Source organism: Cydia splendana, chromosome 15 (genome assembly GCF_910591565.1).
Source record: "Cydia splendana chromosome 15, ilCydSple1.2, whole genome shotgun sequence".
NCBI classification, from domain to species: domain Eukaryota; kingdom Metazoa; phylum Arthropoda; class Insecta; order Lepidoptera; family Tortricidae; genus Cydia; species Cydia splendana.
The window spans coordinates 15,159,036-15,185,453 of record NC_085974.1 but is presented as its reverse complement, the minus strand read 5'-3'; the positions used below and the strand labels follow the sequence as shown (position 1 = coordinate 15,185,453).

Here is a 26,418-nt window from a genome sequence, read left to right as displayed (position 1 = left end):
CAATGCCATCCCAAAGAACCAAATGACATACAAAACGTAGAAAATAATAACTCATTTTATAGGAAATTAAAGAAATGGTTAATTAATAATGCATTTTATGATATTCGTGAATTTTGTGACATTTCATTTGAATTTACCTACTTTAGTAATATTGTTAAATTTATTGTTATTTATTATTCTGTTTAATCTGACATTGTATGATTTGAATGTTTTCCTTTTGCCCATAATCAATGATGGAAAATGTAATTAATAATAAGTGCTAATCTTATCTTTAAAATGTTTTGACGTGTAATGTATCCGTGCATATACGAAATAAATAAATCGTCGGGTGACAAGCGAAAGTAACTAACTAACACCATTGAAATTATTGGACAATAAACCGTGTTACAAGTGTAATAAAGTGCATTGTTACTTTAATTTTTTGATAGTACTTATCACTTTTGCTTGTCACCCGACGAAATATGAAATAACCGGAAATGTAAACATTCACTTTCCATAAATGGGATTATTCAAAATCGGATTATCCATATCATTCCCTTGGCGATTTTTAATTGAACAGCAACACTCATAACTGTACATGGGTGGACCTTATTAAAAAATACATAAGGTCCACCGATGTACAGTTAACAGCGTGGGTGATGGTACTAATTCTGACCAAGTTTTAATTAAAAATGAAATTAGTAGTATAAATGGTCAAGCAAATCTTGTCAGTAGAAAAAGGCCCGAAATTCAAATTTTCTATGGGACGATATCCTTGCGCGCCTACATATTTCAAATTTGCCGCCTTTTTCTACTGACAAGATCTGCTTGATCCCATTGTAATGCTCAGCCAAGGTATGGTCGGACCGGATCGATACAGCAATTGCGAGCACGATGCTTGTTTTATGTATTAAATAATATTTTTTTTTTAATGATAATAATGATTTATTTACATACAATATATATACAGTGGTACTACTAAACGAAATTAATAACTAGCTTAAATCTAAAATAGGCCCTTGAGGCATTGTACCAAGGATGCTGGCGGCATTTCCTCGCTGTATCGCAATGCTGATACGTTGTGCGAGGTAGCCGCCAGCTCTTCGGTCACCAGTTACGTCAACCAGACGCTTCGCGATTTCTGCGAACAACTTATTAAATAATATTAGTTGTAAATAGTCGTTATGTTGTAACTTCTTGCTGTGTAACTTTTCTCTTATTTAACTATTTGTTTACTGTATGTTATTTGATTATTTCTGTCTTTTTTTCTTCTTGTCTGTTACCTCCCGTGATTATTCTCACTTGATGGTCTCATCGGAAGATCAGCGCTGGAAGCCACCAGCAACATGCTGAGATGGGGGCATTTCGTGGCACTTTCATCGTATTTTGTGTTTTCTTTTATATAATGTATTGTACCGATTGTTTGTGCTTACGGTTAAATCAATTGTATTCTATTATATTTAGGGATTGCAAATCCGAATCTATTTTACAAAATCCGGATTTTCGGATAATTTTCACGCCGAAATCCGAACTTCGCATAAAATCCGGATTTAGGGAATGTTTTCTTGGTACCAGGAATAAATAAAAAAAAAACGACTTTCTAATAAGAAATTAGTATTTTTATTTACTGTAATAGTATTATGATCAAATAACAAGTTATATTAATTACACAGTTATATTATATCAATAACAAAAGCAACTTGGAAACAAAAAAATATCTTGTTTAATAATTTTAATTAAGAATCCTACAGTCACAAAGTGTTGTAAAATCTCAGTGGAGATCAAAATTTATTGGGGGTTTTAGCACATCTCCACTGCGGAAGTTGCGGAACCTAAGTCAAAGTCAAAGTCAAAATATTCTTTATTGAGTAGGCTTAGCATTCTTGGCAACAAGCACTTTCGAATCGTCAGTTACAAATATTATCTTATACTAGGCGGGCCCGCAGCTCCGCTCGCGTAAGTGAAATAAAGAGTTTGTCTTAAATTTAGTTAAATACCGATATTATTATGTATTCAACCCTACCAGGGTTTATAACTGTGATAGGGATTTCTTATTTGTAGCCGTTATTTGGATAACTTAATTCGCAAATTTCTCATTGCGAAAAGGCAAGATGGTATTTTTTCATCTACGTAGGTATTTATTTAAACTTGATTCAACAAAAAAAAAATATATTTTTATAAGCCTTGTTGCAAAAACATTTATTAGATTAATTTCCGCCTTAAGACAAATATGGACGACCACCGCCGATAAATCGCCTTTTAATACAAACGTAGGTAGTCCCCATTTCCCTTTCTGGATATTAACATTAGGTACTTACTACGGCTACGGTGACGCAACGACCCAAAGTGAGTCCTAGCCTCCGACACCAGATCACGCCATGTTTCTCGGTCTTGCAATTAGCTCTCGCCAGTCGCCATGGCCGAGGTTGAGCAGGTCTTGAGCAACTACGTCGTTTCAGCGGTACCTAGGACGTCCACTCGGGCGTCTCCCATTTTGTTGTCCCAAGTACGCTCTCTTCACGGCACGGTCCTCTCCCATTATCTCTAAGTGTCCGAGCCACTGAAGCTGCCGCTTTGGTCTCTCAATATTTCGCCACTATATCGTAACACATCCTTATTTCTATGGCAACAAAGTTATATTACGATATTTGGCTGACTGCTGACTGTACATTTGCTTATTTGCAGTAATCAGAACATTTTAACGGTGCAAAAGGCAATTGTATAATAGTTTAACAAAAAATCCGAAAATTCGGATTTGGGTTTAAAAATCCGGATTTAGAAACGGATTGAAAAATTGGCGGATAATCCGGATTTTCGAAGTTCGAATAATCCGGATTGCAATCCCTAATTATATTCTATTTAATTTTAATATAAGCTCATCAATCGAATAGGCATCACTTTTTTATCAATTCGCCAGGGTTCTGAGGTTTTGGCCCTTTGTATTTTTTTTAACAAATTGTTTATAACATTACAATACCTATATTACTAGATCCGAGAATTCCCAATTCCGGTACTGATTTTGTATACCTACATTTGCCGTAAAATACGGTAGCAAAATATTTTGCTGCGCTGCGGCATTTTGTTAATAATTTTGACAAACGGTTGCGTTTGTGTATCAAAGCTGAAGGATAATATTTTGAAGATATTACGTTTTGTTTCAGTTAAATGATTGTAGTTTTAATTTTAATGACATTTTGTAAAATATGTGTGAGTAAGTAAAATATTCTTAAAAAAATTGTCAACGTCCTTTGGACAACCCTGTATAAAGTTACTTATTTTATACAGGGAGCACACCCTACTTAATAGGATAAATCAACATATCTCAAGTCTCATATTGCAATGCATAGGGCACAATATTTGCGTGAGAGGAAGCACGACTAGCACCTCTATCTAGCGATTCATTTACCTCGCAATACGCTACACAAATATTGCTATGAAATACAGATTCTATTTATCGAACAAACTGTTTTGAGAACGTTTTCACCGTAGAACGCATTCACAGTATCATAAGAATTTCACTTTTTAAATCAATGCGAATGACATAGTAAATGTAAATAGGTTTCACAGTGGGGTAGGCAGGAGTCAAGTCGATCGATAGTTTATAGCTAAATTCTTAAAAACAATAGGTATTTTAGGTAATACAATCATCGTTCACTCAATAATAAAAAAAATCCTCCCAGCTCTCCGAAAACTTTGACACGGCCGCTCTGAAAACTTACCTAATTGTTTTTTAAAGCAATTAGAGCACATTTTTCATTGAGCTCTGCCGCACCAAGCTTAAAAACCGGCCAAGTGCGAGTCGGACTCGTACACGAAGGGTTCCGTACCATTATCTATAAAAACGGTCACCCATCCAAGTACTGACCCCGGCCGACGTTGCTTAACTTCGGTCAAAAATCAGGTTTGTTGTATGGGAGCCCCAATTAAATCTTTATTTTATTCTGTTTTTAGTATTTGTTGTTATAGCGGCAACAGAAATACATCATCTGTGAAAATTTCAGCTGTCTAGCTATCACAGATCACGAGATACAGCCTGGTGACAGACGGACGGACGGACAGCGGAGTCTTAGTAATAGGATCCCTCGCAATAAAGTACACATTGATATGCGCGGCCCAGTATTTACTCACTAAAACCACTTCCACACATTAAGATCACATCCAGATCTATGCCAATTTTCCAAATCCCAACGAGTTCGTAAATTGTGTAACACTCACGTGGAATGTATGCTCGTTTGTATGTATGAATCTATTCCCGTTCTGAGGTTAAGCATGTGCAGTGCATGAACATTAAATGGGCTATCAATTCAGTATTGCTTATTTATGTTACACGTTTTATGTGTTGTATTGTATCAATCGATTCAATTTATGACATTATCACGTATGGTACGCGCATAGCGTTGTCTCTCTCAAACTTCGGAGTGAAGTGTGAATTTGACGCAGTGTAACATGTCACCATTTTGTCGGGGCATGAACTATGACCTTGAACGCATTAATCAAAAAATGTATGCATGCATACTTAATTATTATTAATCCTACTTAAATATCAGTGCATTTAATAATTGTGAATGACGCAAATATACACGGTGGCCAAAAAATAAGGGCATTCCCGTTGCCAGGGAGGTTTTGGGATTATACTGAGCAACTTGTACTATTGGACCAACCTCGAATTAGCGAAAAAATTACCCTCCTAAAGAAAATGGAGCAGCCAAAATGTATGCAACAGTCAATTTTTTTTTCGCGATTTCGGGTCTGGTCCCATAGTAAAAGTTGCTCAGTATAATCCCAAAACCTCTGGCAACGGGAATGCACTTATTTTTTGGCACCCTGTATAATATCAAATGACGCAATAATATCAAATAAATAATATAAACTTCCATTTCACCTGACATGGATCCGTGACATACATACAGTGTCAGGGACCAGGGTACACTCGTCTAACTAAACCTGGGATTAGGACCGGCCAGCCATGGACTACCACCAACAGACTACACTGAATGTAAACCCTGACATGTAAAATTATATTTTTATCAATAAAGAATTGAATTGAATTGAATTGAATGAAGAGTCTTGTACACTTTTTCCAAGGGTGAATCCATTTTTTGTCACTCGTTGCGATAGTCATGGTATTTAAAATAATAAGACATAGTTTAACTAGTGTAGGTACCTACATTTTTATGACAGTTATAACGCGTAGATATTACGATATGTTAGGTACCTACAAGATCTGAGAGCCTACCGCGAATCACGTTCGACGTGTTGCCTCCCTGTCACACTTACGTACGAATTTACGAGTGCGACAGAGAGGCAACACGTCGAACGTGGTTCGCGGTAGCCCCTCTGAACCCCTAGTGTTTCATTCGATAGCGTGACGAGTAGCGTATGCGTTTCATCATCATCTCAGCCATAAGACGTCCACTGCTGAACATAGGCCTCCCCCTTGTACCTCCATACGTGCCGGTTGGAAGCGACCCGCATCCAGCGTCTTCCGGCGACCTTAACAAGATCGTCTGTCCATCTTGTGGGTGGACGTCCTACGCTGCGCTTGCTAGTCCGTGGTCTCCACTCGAGCACTTTTCGACCCCATCGGCCATCTTCTCTGCGTGCAATGTGGCCTGTCCATTGCCACTTCAGCTTGCTAATCCGGTGGGCTATGTCGGTGACTTTAGTTCGTCTACGGATCTCCTCATTTCTGATTCGATCACGTAGAGAAACTCCGAGCATAGCCCTCTCCATAGCTCGTTGAGCGACTTTGAGTTTTGAGATGAGGCCTTTAGTGAAAGACCACGTTTCGGAGCCGTAAGTCATCACTGGTAACACACACTGATTAAAGACTTTCGTCTTGAGGCACTGAGGTATGTCGGACGAAAAGACATTACGTAGTTTCCCGAACGCTGCCCAACCGAGTTGGATTCGGCGGTTGACCTCTTTCTCGAAGTTGGACCTACCTAATTGGACTACTTGTCCTAGGTAGATGTACGAGTCAACAACTTCGAGTACCGAGTTCCCAACAGAGACTGGGATAGGCACAACATTGGCATTTGACATAAGTTTCATCTTGTCCATGTTCATTTTCAAGCCCACCCGTTGTGAAACGCGGTTGAGGTCATCGAGCATCATGCTGAGTTCCTCCATCGACTTTGCCATGACTACGATATCGTCGGCAAACCGAAGGTGAGTGATGTATTCGCCGTTGATGTTGATGCCAAGTCCTTCCCATTCCAGGAGCTTGAAGGCGCCATTACGGCAGTAAACAGTTTCGGAGAGATAACGTCTCCCTGCCTTACGCCTCTTCGCAATGGAATCGCCCTCGTGCTCTGCTCCTGTACTCGGACCGACATGGTGGCGTTACTATACAAACACTTCAACACTTCGATGTACCGATAGTCAATATGGCATCGCTGAAGAGACTCAAGCACCGCCCATGTTTCCACCGAATCGAAGGCTTTCTCATAGTCCACAAACGCTAAGCATAATGGCAAGTTATACTCTTCGGTCTTCTGTATAACTTGCCGCAGCGTATGGATGTGGTCTATGGTACTATAGCCTTTTCGGAAACCGGCTTGTTCGGGAGGCTGGAAGTCATCAAGTCTGTGTTCGAGACGGTTCGTGATGACCCTTGAAAACAGCTTATAGACATGGCTCAGAAGCGTGATGGGTCTGTAGTTCTTCAATAGGTTGTTATCACCTTTTTTGAAGAACAGCACCACCTCGCCTCTATTCCATGTTTCAGGCGTTATGCCCTCGGACAATACGGAATTAAAGAGCTTCTGGAGGACTTTAAGTACCGGTGTTCCACCCGCTCTCAGAAGCTCTGAAGTGATTCCGTCTTTGCCCGGCGCCTTGTTGTTCTTAAGCTGCTTCAGGGCCATCCTAATCTCGTACAGACTGATGTCCGGGATATCTTCGGTATAATGTCGGGACAGCTTGGCTCTTGGATCTCCTACCAAGCTGTCAACGGGCTTTGCGATCGAAGTGTATAACAGTTATACATCTTCCCGTTTCAGCTTTGTCAGCTGGCTTTGCCCAATAGACTTGTCCTTTGCGAACACTTTGGAGCCTTGGTGTCGCTCAATAGTCTCTTTAATACGGTTAGTATTAAAGAGACGCAGATCATGTCGCAAGGACTTAGATATACGTCTATTGAGCTGCCTATATGACTCCGCGTCATCGGGAGACTGCAACTGTAGCGAGCGTCGTTCAGCCATGAGGTTTAAGGTTTGCTCGGTCAATTTCTGAGGTCTATCTTTACGGCGGGGTCTAAAAAACTTAGACCCTACTGTGTGGACAGTTTCCACTAGCCCGTCGTTGATTTCGTCCACTGAAGCCAAGTTCTCTAGGCAAGCAAAGCGGTTAGAGAGCTCGAGTTGAAAGCTTTCGGGGTTTTGAACATGGGCTCGAGTAGGTCGGAGCGTAGACTTCATCAGGCTGGACCTTTCAAGTTTAATATTGATATTCAGTGTGCCTCTTACGATTCGGTGATCACTACCGGTCTTTACCCTGTTGATCACAGAGACATCACTGAATATCCGTTTCTTGTCGGTCATGATGAAGTCTATCTCGTTTCTCGTGGAACCGTCAGGACTCATCCAGGTCCATTTCCTGTGAGGCGGCTTCTGGAAGAAAGAGTTCATCATGAAGAGTTCCTCTCTCTCCAGAAAGTCGGCCAGCCTCTGACCCCTAGGGTTCCGTTGCCCATACCCAAATTGCCCCACTCTCAACTCATCCCCGCTTCTCTTGCCCAACTTTGCGTTGAAGTCCCCCATAACAACAGTAAAGTAGGTTTTAGAAGTATGTATGGCCCTACTTACGTCCTCATACATAGCTTCTACTTCATCATCGGAGTGTGACGAAGTCGGTGCGTATACCTGAATGACCTTCAGCGAATATCTTTTGGATATTCTGAGTATTAGGTATACCACCCTGCTCGACACACTGTCGATGGTTATTATGTTGTTTACGAGGGACTTGTGAACGAGAAACCCGACACCACCTTGGGACTGTTGGTCGCCCTCCCGGTGGTAGAGCAAGTTACCAGACTTCAGGGTTGTCGTGTCCTCCCCCTCTCTACGGACTTCGCATAACCCTACAATGTCCCAGTGTAACCTGCTCAGTTCCTCTTCCAGCTCGCAGATCTTTTCGTCAGTCCTCATAGTGCGTATGTTGTGTATTACCAGGGCAAGTCGTCGTCGGGGCGGGTAGCCGGATCTTTGCCGGAGATTCTTAGCACCCCTGACCCCGCTAATGCCCTGACCGCTACCATAGCCAGAGCACCGGGGGTCGCCGGAACCTCGGGGCCATGGTTTTATTGTGCTCATCATGATGGGGGGTGAATGCCATAATCGCCACGCTTGGCAGGCGGGTTGGCGATCGCAGTCGAGTACACCGAATTTGAGGGACGCTGCTGCCCGTCCACCGGTGGTCTTGGACGTAGTTTAAGGACATACCCGGGTCCGGGTCTTTTTTTTTGGTATGGGATTTTGAACAGCGCGCCAAACGTTTTGGCAACTCAAAATCCCATACTAAATGACACTTAACGCGTTTGGGTTGCGTTATTTTCAATAATGTTAATAATATCCAGAGAGAAAAATGAGGACTACTTTTGTGCGAAAAGGCAATTTCGCGCGGGTCCTCCACTTTCGTCTTAAAAGCAAACGTAAAAATCTATTGCTAGTCTAACATATTATTTATTAGGTGCCTACTTGTGTGTGGTCTGTGGGACCGGCAAATCCCCCACGTGAATTGGTAAAATCTACGATTTCCAGGGAGTGCACGAGTGTGAGCTTTGCGATAGGTGACAGGTGGGGTACGCCGAAGTAGGGCGAGATTGATTGGACGAAGGATTTACGCAATAAACAATGTGAAGTATAGGTACTTTTTTCATACAATTTCCATTTCGGAAGAAAACGGTTTCCACTAACTAAATCTTAACATATCACTTTGATTTTGATGCAGGGACCGTTATCGTTACCGGTATAACCAAAAATCTGATATATTTAGATTTTTGGTCATAGAATTCACAATATTCCTTGATATTATTCAATAGTATTTAGATAAACATAATGATTGATCATATTAGCTAAATTAAGTGCAAAAATATAGGTACATAAACAACCGTGATACCAAAATTGAATACCGATTAGTTTCTATGAAAAATATACCGGTATTCGTTCCCTGTTTTGATGTCGATCGCTTCAGCATAATATATTCTAGGTTTATGGATGACTCGCGTTAGACCAGGCCGTGTCCGACCCGGAGCTTCCGGCGCATCATTTTCTATGGAAAGCATCATGTGATCGCCTGTCATGTCATAGAAAAGTCAGCGCCGTAACCTCCGGCCCGGACACGGCGCGGTCTAACGCGAGTCATTCTTTATAGGTTTCGCTGTAAAAAAAAATGCTGTATTGCATACTTTGAAAAACGAAAAACCTATAGGTAAACCTCATTTTTCATTTTTCATTGTGTCAAAAACATACAAAAAAATCATGGAGAGTGGAAAATATTACGAAGTGAAAAAACGTTTTCTATTTTTGTGTTATAATTCCCTCTTAATCATTGAAATGACCGGTGCTAACATTTTGTTTGCCTATACGTGACGTAACAAGCACAATGACATTATTACCATAATGTAAGCTGCTTGTAGCGACACAATCTCAGGGCAAAATAGAATCTTGTCAGGCTTTAAAGTGTTATATTTCGACAAATTCCGCGAAAAAGCAACTTATCGATAACAATATAAATCGGTTTATCGGTAAGCCGACGGGAGCTCGATAATTGACAAATTCGATCACTCCCGGAATGTTATAATGAAATTTCTATGACTTTTAACGCGTGTGTAAGTTTAAATTTCTAGGAACTCGTTGCTAATTTTTTTTTCTTAGTTTATAAGGGCCCCCCTTTTTACTGAGAATATTCTAAGTGAAAGCTATCCAAAAATTAAGAAAAATGAGGTTGACAGGAGATTTAAACACACTACAAATTTAAAACGATACCATATACCTATACATATATAACTGATACCTAAAAAGCAGCTCTAGCACAAAATAACAATCTAACGACGCTTCAAATCTCAGTTTCTGACAGCTCTATCAACAATCCTTCAATGTTTAACCAAAATGTCACATCTTCATATAATTTCCACAGTCATTAAGTCCTTTTGACTTCAGACCGTAGAACCTAATCATGTTAACCCTAAATCAACGCAATTTCAATCTTAGCTCCATATACTTAAAGTCTTTTCTATACTGTTGTATCGTAGCATAAACAAAGCCTGACCAGAGAAAACGGATGCTGTTTATCGACATTTTTATTCGTTTTTCCGATCAAAGTGTTATCGAGACGATGTTTACGAAGTCGGACATCTGGCGTAGATTCCCTTTTGCCTGGTCAAGGCAAAAGTTTCAGCTCACCATTGTTTGAGAGGTAAGTTCATGGTAAGGATATAAAAGGGCAACATAAATTTAAAATTTAAAACCACCACCAACCACCGCTAAAAACCTGTTTTCAAATAAAAAAAACCGCATCCACAGCTACCTGTTTTAGAGCTACGGTGCCACAGAAATGGTGTGTTAAAAATTGCCTACACTAGAATTAATCCGATTTAAGCGCCATATTTTCCTTTACCGATCAGCAACTGATAGACTACCTATATGTACATTCTACGACGCTTCTCTTTTCGTACAGACTCCGTCGTTATGTTGTATCTTCTTGCTGTGTAACTTTTTTCTTATTTAAGTATTTGTTTACTGTATGTTATTTTTTGTCTTTTTCTTCTTGTCTGTTACCTTCTGTGATTCTTCTCACTTAATTGATGGTCTCATCAGAAGATCAGCGCTGGAAGCCACCAGCAACATGCTGAGATGGGGCCATTTCGTGGCACTTTAATGTTATTTTGTGTTTTCTTTTATTTTATATTATGTATTCTATGTTATTATCCGATCACAATGTAAACCAACTAGATATGTAGTAGCGATATGGTAACACCTAACAATTTATAGTATTTGGACGATAGCCCGGACGGATAGTTATTAAACGTACCGACATTAAATACATGTTTGTTGTTCTAGTTATTTATTTAACTTTGCAACACTAAACAACAAACATATACAATACAATAAACATTTATTCTATTCTATTCTATTCTATACTGTGGAAATAGCGGAGTTCATTTCTGAAGTATGCCAGGAGACATCTGTGCAAGCAATAAGAGAGAAATATAATATTATTTACCTACTCTACTAAATATAAACTAATATCAGATTTTAGTATTTTGAAAAAATAATAAAAATAGCAACAAGTTTTTATGGCGTGCAATACGCCGTGGAATGCGGTGATGCAAAAAACCACGGCTACTGGTTCGCTTTTGCCATTTAATCAATATTGTATCAATAACAGCCTGTATCGGGCTTTTAAAATACAGGCTGTGAGAAGAGAAAAAAAAACGATTGAACGATATTGGTATTATAAACTGAAATAGACAGTTTGAACGATGCACGGTTAGTTTCACTAGACTTATATCAAAGAGAATTTAGACTAGAGGAATATTGTAAAAGTAAATTATGTAGTCAGTATATTTACTGCCATCTTTCGACACAAATTATTAAAACTTAGAACGCCATTTGACTTTGATCCTTATTTTTTCACTGATAAGTGTTAGATTTGTTAAATGTCAAAAAGTATCGCCATCTACTCGAGGATAGGCCAAAGGTATTAATTGTATTTATATCGTTAGGCACGTTTTATCGTTCTCAAAAACGGCTCTTCACGAGAACGAAGTTTCAAAGAAATTCACAATTGCTCAAATTCGACAAATTAATGAAACTACATGTCAAATTTCTTCAAATTTCAAATTTTTCACGCGCAAAAAAGTACGCCAAGGTCTAATCCTATTAAAATAAATCCATTACTGGCAAGTTCTTTAATTGAGCCTTATTTTAGTTCCTTAAGCCACGTATAAATCCATTACTGGCAAGTTCTTTAATTGAGCCTTATTTTAGTTCCTTAAGCCACGTATAAAATCTTGAGCTAAATGAAAGCTTGTAAATAACAAAGCGTAGGTCCAAATTAGTCTACATAAAATTAAAATTAGCTCAAGCGAGCATCCGCAGAATCCGTTTAGGAAAAGCTTTTAATCTGCAAATCTCATCATCTTAAAAAGTGGTTCAGCTTTCTGGAAAGCCTAGAATACAAAGTATAGGCAGTATTTCGGAGAGACCAAAAAAAAGTGAGTTAAATTGTAAAATTGGCTTAAAGTTAGTATTACTCAAAAGTTAAAATTCGAATGGAGCTTTAGATAAAAGTCGTGTTTACAAGCGGTTAATTAAAAAAAGGCTAAGAAAATAATGGGACAGTTTAGACAACGCAACGTGCAGACATTAAGAGACAAACATTCTGGCGGATCTTTTAAAACGTCTGTAACAGAGCAAAAAGTAATGTACCTACCTAATTTAATTAATTCTAACACCTGTACGGATATGATGGTCGTTCTTGTCTACGTGACAGCGTGATAAAACGGTGTCCGTCACTTTCTATCCCACGGTGTTAAAAAGTGACAGTTATTTTATCACATGGATAAAGATGGATAAAGTCATCCATAATACGCCGGCTGAGGCTCTACCGTGAATCTGTAAGAGCGATAGAGAAGCAGATAATGAAATTTTATGTATTTCGCGGGCCCTCTGTTTTTACAACTTGAATAAAACATTTACAGAGAGACATACATACATACGTGTGACAATTATTTGATTTTTTTAATTGATTAATTATGTTTTTACAAAAACAATTGACGCATTATTTTCATGTTAGTTGATTGCTTAAAAAATTGTTTTACATCTCACTTCCCTGTAGTAGGCTTTACACGTAGGCGATGCGGTGCAAAAATCCTAAATTCAACCTTGGGCTGTAATTTATTTTTTCATCACACTTGCTACGCGATGCGCGTAAATTATAAATTTAGCCTCCAGGACCACAAAGTTGAATGAATGTAATTTTAATTTATATGTAAAAAAATTATTTCATAATTAAAATAATACATTAACTAAACATAAAACTAATTAAAAACTAAACTTAAATATAAATATAAACTAAATAAGTATAAAAAATTGCCTACTGAAGCCCGTCCCGGGCTGCCCCCGACGCAAAGGTGCCCATCACGCCCAAGTTGAATTCCTAAAATGTTGGATTTGCAAAAAGTTGAATTTGCAGCATGTTGAATGTTAAAATGTTGAATTTGCATAAAGTTGAATTCTCTATAAGTCCAAATTGCATAAAGTTGAATTTGCAGAAAGTTGATTTTGCGGTATGTTGAATCCCAAAATGTTGAATTTGCATAAGATTGAATTTGCGTTACCTATAGGCTGTAGCAAGGGTCCCGAGCGATACTTTAACAGCTGATAGGGTCAATGACCCTAACTGCGATGCAAGTGGAAAAAAAACGAAATTCGAAAAAAAAAGTCACTTTGTAATACTTTGTATGGAGATAGGTGCATTTTCGATCAGCTGTTCCATACAAGGTAAAAAAAATCCAGTTTTAGATTTTTTTCCGCTTCCATAGCAATCAGGGTATTGACCTTGTCGGCTGTTGAAGTATCGTTCGGGTCTTTTGTTACATCCTGTATAGCTTCGGGGCATAAGTTCTAAGACTCCAGTCGCGACTGATGAGCGTTTTCGTAGCATAATGGCAAGCTAATTTTGCTGAAATTACTGAAGTAATGTTACCACATATTTTGTTTAACATTATATATCTTAAAAGAATTCTAGTTATATTTCTGTTCTATGTTATCTAAAGAAGTTTTGCAGTACTTCTTGTTCATCTTTAGTCATCATAAATAGTATAGTATAGGAAGATATACAAACTATATTTAGTTGTGTTTTTGTGAAAGTGAGTAAAGTGTCTTGGATCATTTTAAATTAATACCTATTTGGGCCATTTTTTATAGTTCTCCCCACACTTTTTTATTTGGTCATTTTAATGTGATTTCTTCTTAGAATCGCGGGCTCTTCCGATCCTGATAGGAGAAAGGAAGTGTCCCAAGATTTGTTTTCCATTCCGTTACCATTTTTTCATATTTATAGCGGTAATGGGAAGGACAGTCCGAAAATATATGGAAATTTTTTGGAAATTTTTTTCTCCTATTAGGATCGAAAGAGCTCGCGATTCTGAGTAGAAATCATATAAAAAATACCCATGTTAAAAAAAAGCGTCCAGGAACAGAAAGTTGAATTCCTAAAATGTTGACTTTCCCAGTATGTTGACTTTCCCAGTATGTTGAAAGTATACATTTTGAGAATTCAACTTTTTAATATTTCAAAGTTATAAGAATTCAACATTTTGCGAAACTAAAAAAAAAACAACATTCTGGGAAAGTCAACATTTTGGGATTTCAACATTTTAGGAATTCAACTTTGTGGTCCTGGAGGAAATTTAGATCTAGAGCTGTAATGTACGTCAGAAATTATAGGCAGAAGTTTTTTTTCTTTTTTATTCCCTCACAAGTGTGATGAAAAATATAGTGTGAACCACCGTCACAGGCATAACGAACTCGTGTTAGTTAAGCCCTCGGCTTCGGGCTTCAATTCACACTCGTTCGTAAATTCTTGTTTACTGCCCTTAATACTCAATGTACCTACTATTATTGTAACTACCTATGTTTAGCTATTTAAGAAATGCCTGCGAGCCTCAGAGGGTCGCGCTGTTATTGTATGTCATCATGGTCATTACTTTTAAACCAGTAGCGTGCCTAGGGTTTCGGAGTAAGGCAAGCCGAAAGATATGTTTTCGTAATAAATGTCCAATCTCACTCTTTGGGCTCAAATGAATTTGCTAGCGTATCGCGGCGAGCTATCATAGCACACAGGGCATACTAGGTACTACTATAACTAATAGATAGAATTTTACAAACATATCAGAGGGCCTACCGCGAACACTGAAGTTTGCAAATTGCATGCTTCGTTCTCTGTCACTCTAATTACGCCTTAATTGGAGTAAACCAACAATCCTTGTGTTTTATAAACGGCCGTACAAAATTTTCTCTTAATGCGACTGACTTATCTGAGAATACACAAGTTGGGTGTTGGAAATGATATCTCGTTTTTCTACAAAGTTTAACGATTTTACCTTGTCTTCGTTGAGTAATAAGTGGACGCATCTCATACCGTCACAAGGAACAACTTCATCCATTGTTAACACTTATAAACGTCACAACCACAACAAACAAACAAATCCACATTCACTACCTAATTCAAATTCACTAAAATAAATTGAGCTTTCGTTACTTTCGACTCGACTAAATAATAATAAACTTGAAGTAAACGCGTGCCCGTGCGAACTTATGCAGCTAACTTCACACCAAAAGCCAGGCTTTAAATCGCCTTATGAAATTGCTATACATACCAACAAATAGTTACATCGTTCTATGGCGTTTGTAGGCTTAGACGGCCAAGAGCGGGACGAAAAAGCAAGCCCGGTTGCAAGCCGACGAGTGCGAGCAGGATAGCTAGAATATCCTACGCCTGATTTCTTTCGCGCGGACGAGGCGCCACCACGGCAAAAATTTGCCACACGCTGGCGCCGCGGTCCGCGTGCTTTGGCTTGAATTTAATAATACGTGGATTCATTTGGCGCGCGGTTTAAAAATAATCTATATTAATTATTGATTTTATCACTACGTAATTTCGGTAAGGCAACTAAGGCAAGCCCGGCTTTTAGGCTTGTATGGAAGTACGGCCACTGTTTTAAACAAGTTATGTCAATGCGACACGATATCATAACTCATAACACAATAAACGATAAAAATGTAACCATCATAATACGAGTATTGGTGGAGAAGTAAATTCGAATGTAGGATAAAAGATCATAATCAATTCTTGGTATTCCCTACAGATTTTTTAAGTTTAAATGAGTACAGCATGAACGCTGACAAGGGCGTGGCAACATGTTAGATCAGAACTCAACTCTACTAATTTACTGGTTTCCTATTAAAATAACGAGGCTTTGTGGTTTTCAACGAATAAACATTGCATTTATTTCGAGTTCGAGGAATTATTAACACATAGTATATTCAAGTGGGTAAAATTTCTGCTTAAAATACTTAACTAAAAGCTCAATCTTTAGCAATCGTCATAACTCGACATATTTAAAGTAAATATAATAAAGTAGATGCCTAAGTGGAGGGTACCTATTCCTTCCAGATTCAATTTGGTCGGGGTCGAACCAAAATGGATTAAAGTCAAAGTGTCACAGATAATATGATTGACTTAAATTATGAGATGTTGGCTCGCCCTAGACGGTAAAGAATTTGGTGGCTCACTTAAGCTTTTTGCATAAAAATCACATTGCGTTCATGACTTTGCCAAATGGATAGTCTGTCAGTGAAGATAACTTAGGTATGGGGTAGGTACATATATACACACATGCTCCTCGCTTTACAAGATCTACGATCTGAGATTATGTATGTATGTATGTATGTATAAACTCTTTATTGTACAAAACACAAAACACAAATTTATGGCACAGGATAGGCAGTACAAAGGCGAACTTATCCCTATTAGGTATGTTGGGAGTAAGTATAATATTTTCAAAGTGGGGTTACTTGTTTGAAATTAGTTTATTAACATTAGGTACAGGTCACTTTTGATTCACCGACTTACCTATGAGTATTGTGTATCAAATTTTAACTGAATCGGTCCATTCGTTTCAGGGAAAGTTGACGCAAAAATGTATTATTACACATTTGAAACAATGCTATAAAAACATAAATTTTCATTGCCTTTAAATAATTATAATAAATCTATCTACATATAAACTCACGCGAGGCATGCAGCTTCCGCGAATCCACGATCGCAAAATACCGGTTCGCCGACAACGCCGTCAGCGTGAACACCGAAACGCCGATGCTGACATCTATCTCCGCCTCCGATATGCACCCTATCCCAACACTACTCCATCGTTTGTAGATGACTCGTCAATGCGATGCACGATATGGTTATAGTTACTTTGGATAGCGAAGTTTAAGGCTTATTTCTAAGTTTTCTATAGGTACGGCAACGTACCGATTAAATATGAAAACAGATTCATTGGAAGGTTTTTTGTCAATAAGCGTAACTTACATATAATTTTGCCTAGATAACTATGCCTTTCATTGTGCTATTGTCACTAGGTATCTTGCTTAGTTTAAATAGTAAAATATAGCGTTCAGTACTAGTGTAATTTGCTTATTTATTGCACTTTTGTTTGTACTAATTGTAAAACATCACTCACCCGTGGCATGGAGCTTCCTGAGCGGGTCCACGATCGCGAAATACCGGTCCGCTGACAACGCCGTCAGCGTGAACACGGACACGCCGATGCTGACATCTTTCGCCGCCTCCGACACGCGGCACACCGTCACGCCCCACGGCCAGGATTCCACCGTGTACACGATTGATGTGAATGGCACGCAGGTTATGATCACGAGAAGGTCGGCAAGGGCTAGGGAGAGGATATACCTGTAAAGAAGAAATTTAGTTTTAAAATTAGTGAGTCTTAGTCATCGTATCATAAAATTCGGTCTTTTAAATAATATCTACATGCATTATGAACCATCCGACAAAGTTTATGATACATGTGGTACGATGGTACAGTCAGCAGCAGAAGTTGCTAAGCGGGCGAGGTGTTCAAACTTACCTTGACACGCTCTTATTCTCTTAACAAATAAAGTCGCGTCAAGGTAATTTTGAACACCTGGCCCGCTTAGCAACTTCTGCTGCTGACTGTACGAGTAAGTCATCATCATCCTGGCGTCAATCCCGGCTGTGCCCCCGCGCGGGGCGCGAGGACCCGGGGTCCGCCTTCCGCTTCCTTCGTGACCACTTTGCCCGATCTTCGGCATCCCTGGTAGTGAGTCCGTTGGCACGCATGTCCTCCTTGACGACATCAAGCCATCGCTTCTTGGGCCGGCCTCTTCTTCCCGTACCGGGAGGAGGCGGCATGGCCAGGCATTTGTTACCCACGTAACTTCCCGGTCTGCGCGAGACGTGGCCATACCAACGAAGGCGACACTCTTGCAGTTTGTCTGCAATGTCACGGACGCCAAGACTACCCCGAATGTGGGCGTTTCGGACGCGATCCTTGCGTGAAACTCCGCACATCCACCGTAGCATCTTCATTTCCGTGACACGCAGTTCCTGCTTGTGCCGCTCTAGTAAAGGCCAAGTCTCGCTGCCGTACAGAAGGGCAGGTCTAATGATGGTCTTATAGACCTGTCCCTTCAACTTAATCGGCATTTTGGGGTCACAAATAACCCCAGTCATCTCCCGCCATTTGACCCAAGCAGCGGAAATTCGGGCTTTGACGTCGCTGTCGATGTCCCCGGTAGTGCTAAGTACAGATCCTAGGTACTTAACTTGATCCGTGCGCTCGACCATGTCCACGCCTATGCGGACGGGTAGAGGATCTGTACTATTGCAGGCCATGTACTCTGTCTTCGCCACATTTAGTTTAAGACCGCCGTTTTCCAGCGACCCCCTCCATCTGTTCACACGCTGGACAAGTCGGCCCTTATCAGAGTCTGTCAGCGCGATATCATCAGCATACATGAATAGCCACGGTGGCTGCTCATGGTAGTCTCGGATGCTGGCTGACAGGGCGTCTAATATCACGCTAAACAGAAACGGGCTGAGCACAGAGCCCTGATGTACTCCAACAGTGACAGAGAAGGGGTTGGTGTCACCAACAGCGGTCCTGACTATTGAATCAGAATCGTGGTACATGTCCCGGATAGTGTCAATATAGGCCTCAGGTACAGCCTTGGACCGCAGCGCCCACCAGATCATCTCACGAGGGACACAGTCAAAGGCCTTTTCCATGTCCAGAAACAGGACTGTACGAGTAAGTATCTATAATAAATGTACGGTAAGGCGCCAAGTAAACGAGATTTTCGGAATAATTTAAACCCAGACTTTAACTGGTGCCGCCGACTCCGTTAAATAACGTACTATGTATGTAGTTTTTTCTTCATATGTAATACCTATATTTTTGTATTATGTCAGTGTTGCTATGTTATAGTATCAGGTACGCATGCTGTAGGAAATATTTGGCATACATTTGAATTTATTTGCAACTTTTTAATAAGTAATGAAATGACAGTCAAATATTCTAAAATAATAATATACTAACACGCTAGAAATACTCAAAACGAAAACAACCGTAACAAATTGAGATCAGACATAAGATTCAAATGAACTCTCAAAAACAAATGAATACTTAAGTTAATTAGAAGCCGAATGAGGCTGCGTCAGCGAAATAGAAACGGCCGACGGCCGACCTTTGCCATGCCGTGTTACTAATTAGCTTTGACAGCTGAAACGGGTTAATATTAACTATGCTCTAACGATGCGCGTACTAAAACAAAGGTCTCAATTTGTATTTTATTTTTAAGCTTGCTTTAAAAAATGCTACAAATTTTCTTGGTTAGTTACTCTCAATTTTAAAGATTTTTTAAAATTTATTTGTCCTTATTTATTTTTATTTTATCTTTACGTGTCATGTAAAGTAAACAAACGTGCCGTCAAAGTGTCATTCCAACAATACGATTCATAGACAATCTAGACATAGCGCATTGTAATGTCCGATGTTTTTGAGGTGATCCGTTCGTTACTGCGATTATTGATGAAAATTGTATTAGAAATGATATTTTTCAGTGGTTATTTGGTTGATTTTAATACTTTGTGAGTTTGTTTGAGTATACAATAACATTTTAGGTGATGATTATTGTGTAATTCCAGATAAAAGTGTAATAATGTCTTAAAGTGTTTGTTTACAGGATAGGACAAGTTTAGTAAAGATGAATACACTTTAATTGCCATTTGTATTGTTTGCCTATAGTTGTCTACTAGAGCTAGGGTTATCAGATCCAAATTTGGGATTTCCTGACAAAATTTCTGATTTGCGAATATTTTTCCTGACACTCATATCGGTGACGGGGATACTAACCGTAAGCGATATCTATGTATGCTTGATACATTCTTTAAATTTGAATAATTTTCCTTTTTAGGTACTTAATAGAAAAGTCTGTGTTTTCACTAAAATTCGTGACATTTTCGTATTCCGGCCGCATTCCTGACAAACGGCAGAAATTCCTGACATGCCAGGAAAATTCCTGACATCTGGTAACCCTAACTAGAGCCTGCTATTTTTCGAAATTAAATATTCTCAAGAGTTCACGTTCTGGTGTATGGTGCTAAAATCGAAATACATAAGATTTTCTAAAATGAAAATTATAAAGTTTACTTTGGTAATATAATACGTACCTACCTATTCCTAATTACTTAACTAAAATTGATTTATTTTATTAGAAACTTATATTATATAAAAGAAACATAGATTAGTGACCGCTTTCGTAGGCAAAATGACACTAGATGTCAAACGCAAACGGATATTACTTCGGTCATTTGAGGTTTAATAATTAAAACATGTATTTATAGTATAGCTAGTATAGTATACCTACGTCTAAATTAATTTGAACTAAGAACACAAATTTTTGATATCGTGTAGATAAATACCTACAGTTCGTTTTTTTAGCATTAGAAAGAACTTGAAAGAAGTTAAGCGAATTTGACATGTCTTTTAATTGAAAAACGCTTTTTAAAAATCAAAAACTATTACTTATGAAAGCAGAAGAATATAAATGAACGTATTAGATTCATAATTGTGACATATTTGCTGTAACTTATTTTTAAAATGTGTTTTTCAATTAAAAGACACATCAAGATTGTTTACCTTATTTCTAATGCTAAAAAAAACGAACTATACGCAAAGATTTCTCGAACCATATGCAAATTGAAACCCACACACTATGTCGTTGAGTCGGGGACTAATTTAGATGCCGCTGTAGGATAAATTAATTAGTCATAAGTGCACTCATTGCACAGGATTCATCCTCGTCCCCGTCGGCTGTCCTATTCGAAAACGTAGGAAAGAGATTTGCAAGGAACGCACCCTAAATGCATTGGTATGCGAAAGACTACGCAGCTACGGCGCGATTCGGGAAATGAATTAGAGATTCACTAGATATGAAATAGTAAAGATAGGTATGTAACGTTCCACGACAAAAAGTACCATTGCCCCGGCTGAATATTGGAGCGGCGTTGATAATAGCGTAAGCGCCAGCCGCCATAAGGTACCTTTTGCCGTGGTACGTCAGATATCTTTACTATTTCATATCTAGTAAATCTCTAATTCATTTCCCGAATCGCGCCGTTGCTACTAAACAACGAGAGGCGTAACTGGCGTGCTAGAGCAGCGGCGGAATATATAAAAGACGAACTTATAGACGAAGCTCTTGATTGACCTGATCTGACATGACCGACCCTTATCTGACGCGTATCAATGACAGTTGTTATCCCTTCTTCATATTAGCCCGCCCGCAATTTGAATATTACGAATACATACACAATTTCCCGCTATAAAAAAAGTTCTGATTGGTCACTAAAAGTTGGCTAACATGAAATTCTAAATGTCAAATATCTTACGCGGCATTACAGTATTTGACGTCGTCAAACCGCGCGAGAAAAAAAGTAGCAATTATTTTTAAGTTTTAGTCTTTTGGAATCATTTTTAGGGTTCCGTACCTAAAAAGAAAAAAAGCCCTTATAGGATCACACGTGCGTCTGTCTGTCTGTCTGTCCGACCATCCCCCCCCCCTTTATCTCCTAAACTATTGGGTCTAAAATTTTGAAAAAAAATACACAAAATAGTTCTTTACCTATAGATGACAGGAAAACCTATTAGAAATGTGCAGTCAAGCGTGAGTCGGACTTAATTACTTAGTTTTTGATCCGACCCCTACGGGTTTTTTAAAGACATTGAATACACGTTCCACATAAAAACACATTGTTAAAAATTTTGTAATGTACGGAACCCTTGGAACGCGAGTCCGGCTCGCACTTGACCTGTTTTTTATTAAACCATATGTATACCTATAGTATCTTCGAGCAACACGGAAGGGAGGCGGCATATTCGCACTATTTCCCCTCTGCCGAGGTACAAGATTAGCGCGTCAATCTAATCTAGCGCGGGTAATAAAACTAGTTGCACTTGGATTTTTCACTAGACCGAGTCTAGACGCGCGCGTGAACACTGCTGCACAAAAATGCCTGTTTGCTCGGTTTTTTGTTATAAAAAGAGGTCGGGAACATCAAATTTACAAAAAGAAAGTGTTACATTTCACATGTAATATTTTTTTTTACATATCATACGTTTAATTACATTCAAACACAATTATTATACTTTAGTCTCATGTAATTGTTGGATTTATCGATTTTGCTCGCTCAGTACAAATTGCGGATCGGTCGAGCGACAAATCCGACTTCTCATCTCTCATAATACAATACATACTTCAACGAAAATGTGTTAGTGTGCGTATAGTTCGTTTTTTTTAGCAATAGAATATAAAGTATATACCCTAAGTACTACGTATAATATGTTGCCACGCCCTTGTAGGGTCCATGCTGTACCCAATATATTTTTTTAACACCTTTGTAAACCATGGATGCAATAAATGATTATGATTATGATTATGATTATTATGTTGTGACACTTGTCACTCGTCCGTACACAAAAAGAGATCGAGGTTTGCAAGATTTTGTCTTTGACGTGTGTCATTTTCTATGTATTTGTGTCGTCATTACAGATTGGATTTTGTATGTAAGTGTGTGAGAAGTGCGACTGTGTGCACCTTTCCCCCCGCGAAAAATGGCAGAAAGATTTGTACGGTAAGATATCGCTTGGGCCCCTCCCTTCCGATGTGTCGGAAGCCGGTGTTGCTCGAAGTATAGTATACATATAATAGACATGTAAGTGATTTGAATTCTATGTCGCTCAAAACCAATATAATAAAAAATATTAGACTGATGCCAGGTTTTGCTTAACAACAGCCGTTGTTTTGTTCAAGATTTCTGTGGGATTTCTGCGAGAATCCCCTTTATTGGGACTAATTATGGTAATTGAGCGACTGATTAATCGCATTAGGATTCGGTGACATTGACGTAGCGGTCGGGCTTTGCATAAATGATAACCCTGGAGCTTAGAAACCTGGAGTACTATTTTTAAGCATTGAGTTATTATTACTACAGAGAGGCCATACCAATATCACCGCTGGTTAATACGTAATAAATTAAATAAGTAAAGTAATTACTAGTTAATTTTCCATGTATTTCATGTGTCAGATGTGACACGTCACTATGTAACTATGTATAATGAGTGTAATTTCAGTCAAATCAATACGAAAACAATCACTTTTTAATAGAGTTAGACCAAGAAAAGTCTGCAGTGATTTTGATAGCCCACGCAGTGCAAGTGTCATTTAAAAATACGTCATCCTGCCGTATTCGAACTTCAAGATATTCACAAGAGACGACACGTACTAGATCCATTATAGATACGTTATAGTTTAGATATCAACTAGTTCTCTTTTGAAGCGCAATTCGGGCAACCAATGTCACTTTGACGTTAGATAGAGTAAGATATCTATTAGATGTGAATTGGATCTCTAAGTCATATCTTGTGGAAATCGTTCAAGAGTATCTCCAGGATCGAGCAAATGTCAAATTTGACAGGTTAGATCTTAAACATATCGTTATCGTATCTTGGTGATGTCTAAAAAATATCTAATAGATATCTATTTCAAAATCCGAATCGGGCCCATCATTTCTTAGAAGTTTGTCATCTAAAATAACACTTGCACTGCGTGGGCTATCTAAATCGCTGCAGACTTTTCTTGGTCTAACTCTATTAAAAAGTTATTGTTTTTATATTGATTTCACTGATATTACACTCATTATATACAGTATGTAACTGAACGAAAAGCAATTACTCAAACCCGTTAATGTTTAGGTCCTTCGAGCAACACCGGCTTCCGACACATCGGAAGGGAGGGGCCCAAGCGATATCTCACCGTACAAATCTTTCTGCCATTTTTCGCGGGGGGAAAGGTGCACACAGTCGCACTTCTCACACACTTGCATACAAAATCCAATCTGTAATGACGACACAAATACATAGAAAATGACACATGTCAAAGACAAATCTTGCAAACCTCGATCTCTTTTTGTGTACGGATGAGTGACAAGTGTCACAACACGCACACTAACACATTTTCGCTGAAGTATGTTATTGTATTCTGAGAGATGAGAAGTCGGATTTGTCGCGCGACCGATCCGCAATTTGTACTGAGCGAGCAAAATCGATAAATCCAACAATTACATGAGACTAAAATATAATAATTGTGTTTGAATGTAATTAAACGTATGATATGTAAAAAAAAATTACGTGTGAAATGTAACACTTTCTTTTTGTAAATTTGATGTCCCCGACCTCTTTTTATAACAAAAAACCGAGCAAACAGGCATTTTTGTGCAGCAGTGTTCACGCGCGCGTCTGGACTCGGTCTAGTGAAAAATCCAAGTGCAACTAGTTTTATTACCCGCGCTAGATTAGATTGACGCGCTAATCTTGTACCTCGGCAGAGGGGAAATAGTGCGAATGCCGCCTCCCTTCCGTGTTGCTCGAAGTTTAGGTCATACTGAGCAACTTTTACTATGGGACCAACCCCGAAAACGCGGAAATAAAATTGGATGTTTCATACATTTTGCTGGTCTGATGTTGACATTTCCTATTGGAGAGACATTTTTTTTTTCGCGATTTCGGGGTTGGTCCCGTAGTAAAAGTTGCTTAGTATGACCTAAACATTAACGGGTTTGAGTAATTGCTTTTCGTTCAGTTACCTACTGTATACGTCATACAAAGACAATAATAATTTTTTCCTTTTTTGTGAGTAGATATATACTTACTTGTAGCATGTAGGCACTAACTCCTAAATTGTATGTACCTCTAAATGTAATATACTAACATTTTTATGGACCCCAGTCTGAAATAGAATTGAATGAAATAAATTGAATTGAATATTCCCAGTTAAAATGTGTCTGAATTTTAGTCAGATTTTCTGAACAAGCTTGTTGATGCATACATATTTTGGACAAGTATTTTTCATATCTGCTTACCCCGCTTGCATATAGGGACACGGACGGGTCAGGCCCGGTCTAGCGTGAGTCATCCTTAGCAGGCGGTCCCGGTCGATGGCCTCTCCAGACGACCATTGTAATATGAGAGATTTTTCAATATTTCTCGAGTAACTATTGAGAACGTAGAAACTGGTCTGTGAATGCACTTGGGATTCGAAGTAATATGATGGAACTTGAATACATAATGTAACCAAGAATATACTAGGTACCTACTTACTATAATACATAGACGTATTCTGGTAATATTATGGTCTAATAAGCTAAGGCGATAGTGGAAGATAGCTCAACTACGTACGATGGTAATAATAATTAACTTAATAAGCTAGATGACAAATTTTCATTTATGGTATCAATCAATCAGGTTTGTTTTTAGGATCAAATGTATATATAGGACCCATCAGAAATGATAGTCAAAGTCCGACAGTCGTACTTCACTCGCGAAACGCCCTGATAGTCCATCTTGAAGTATGGACAAAACAAGAAAATTTTGCGTTTTTGTCGGTGAAATATTGTTTTTATGTATATAGTTGCCATACAATCTTTTTTTGGATAAAATGTGAGAAATCGAATGGCATCCTCACTTATTTCGTTTTTGGAAGTTATAAAAAAACTTAAATTTTGAAACTTTCCGGTGCTGTACAGGTCTATTTTTGTATTATTTCCATATATTTTTTAATATCCACAACATTGTGATAAATTGCTTATTTGCAATCTGTTTTACTAGATTTTGTTATAAAATTCAACATGTGTCATCATCCCTATTGCCTCTACTCTACTTACATCACCGATAACGCATACGATTTGAGATACATTGCGGCATTTGATTGATCGATTCAATTATTTGCTCATACCAAAGAGAATAGATAGTATAGAGGGGTCCTGTCATAGTAAATTTTGTAGTCACAGTAAATTTACTGCAATCTATCGACACACGACTAAAACTCAAAATGAAAACGTATAAAATTATCAAAGATATGTATACAGGGTGGAAAGGCACGACGATCCTTCCCGGAAGAATTAGGTCGTTTAAGTGATACAGAGACTATTGGTAATGGTAAGAATCGTTAATTGAGTAAAAAATAAAAATTGCAAAAATACTACTTTTTAACTGTGGTGATAACCCTATAGCATGTGCACATGACGGCTAGATTAAGGATCTCCGTCGGGAAAGCTCGGGACTTTACACTTTTTTCCGATCGTTGACAGTATCGCAATGATGTATGAATGACGCATAAATGTCAATTAAATCAAATGCATGCAAAAATATTACAAACAATTTTATTACTTTCTTAGATAATTACTTTTTTTCCAATATTTAATACTATCTTCTTTTCACATACGGTGTTCAAATGTACCTCCGTGTATTACAACGCCGCCGCAGCCCGT

The 26,418-nt window shown here is 38.5% G+C and overlaps 1 protein-coding gene across 2 annotated transcripts in view; it reads right to left on the bottom strand.

Moving 5' to 3' along the window:
* LOC134797750 (neuropeptide CCHamide-1 receptor-like) overlaps window positions 1-26,418 on the bottom strand; it is a 254,313-nt gene that overhangs the window by 75,241 nt on the left and 152,654 nt on the right. For both annotated transcript variants that reach the window (XM_063770109.1, XM_063770110.1), the window contains one exon: window positions 17,234-17,460. In XM_063770109.1, the coding sequence (XP_063626179.1) occupies window positions 17,234-17,460 (227 nt within the window). The remainder of the gene's footprint in view (window positions 1-17,233; window positions 17,461-26,418) is intronic.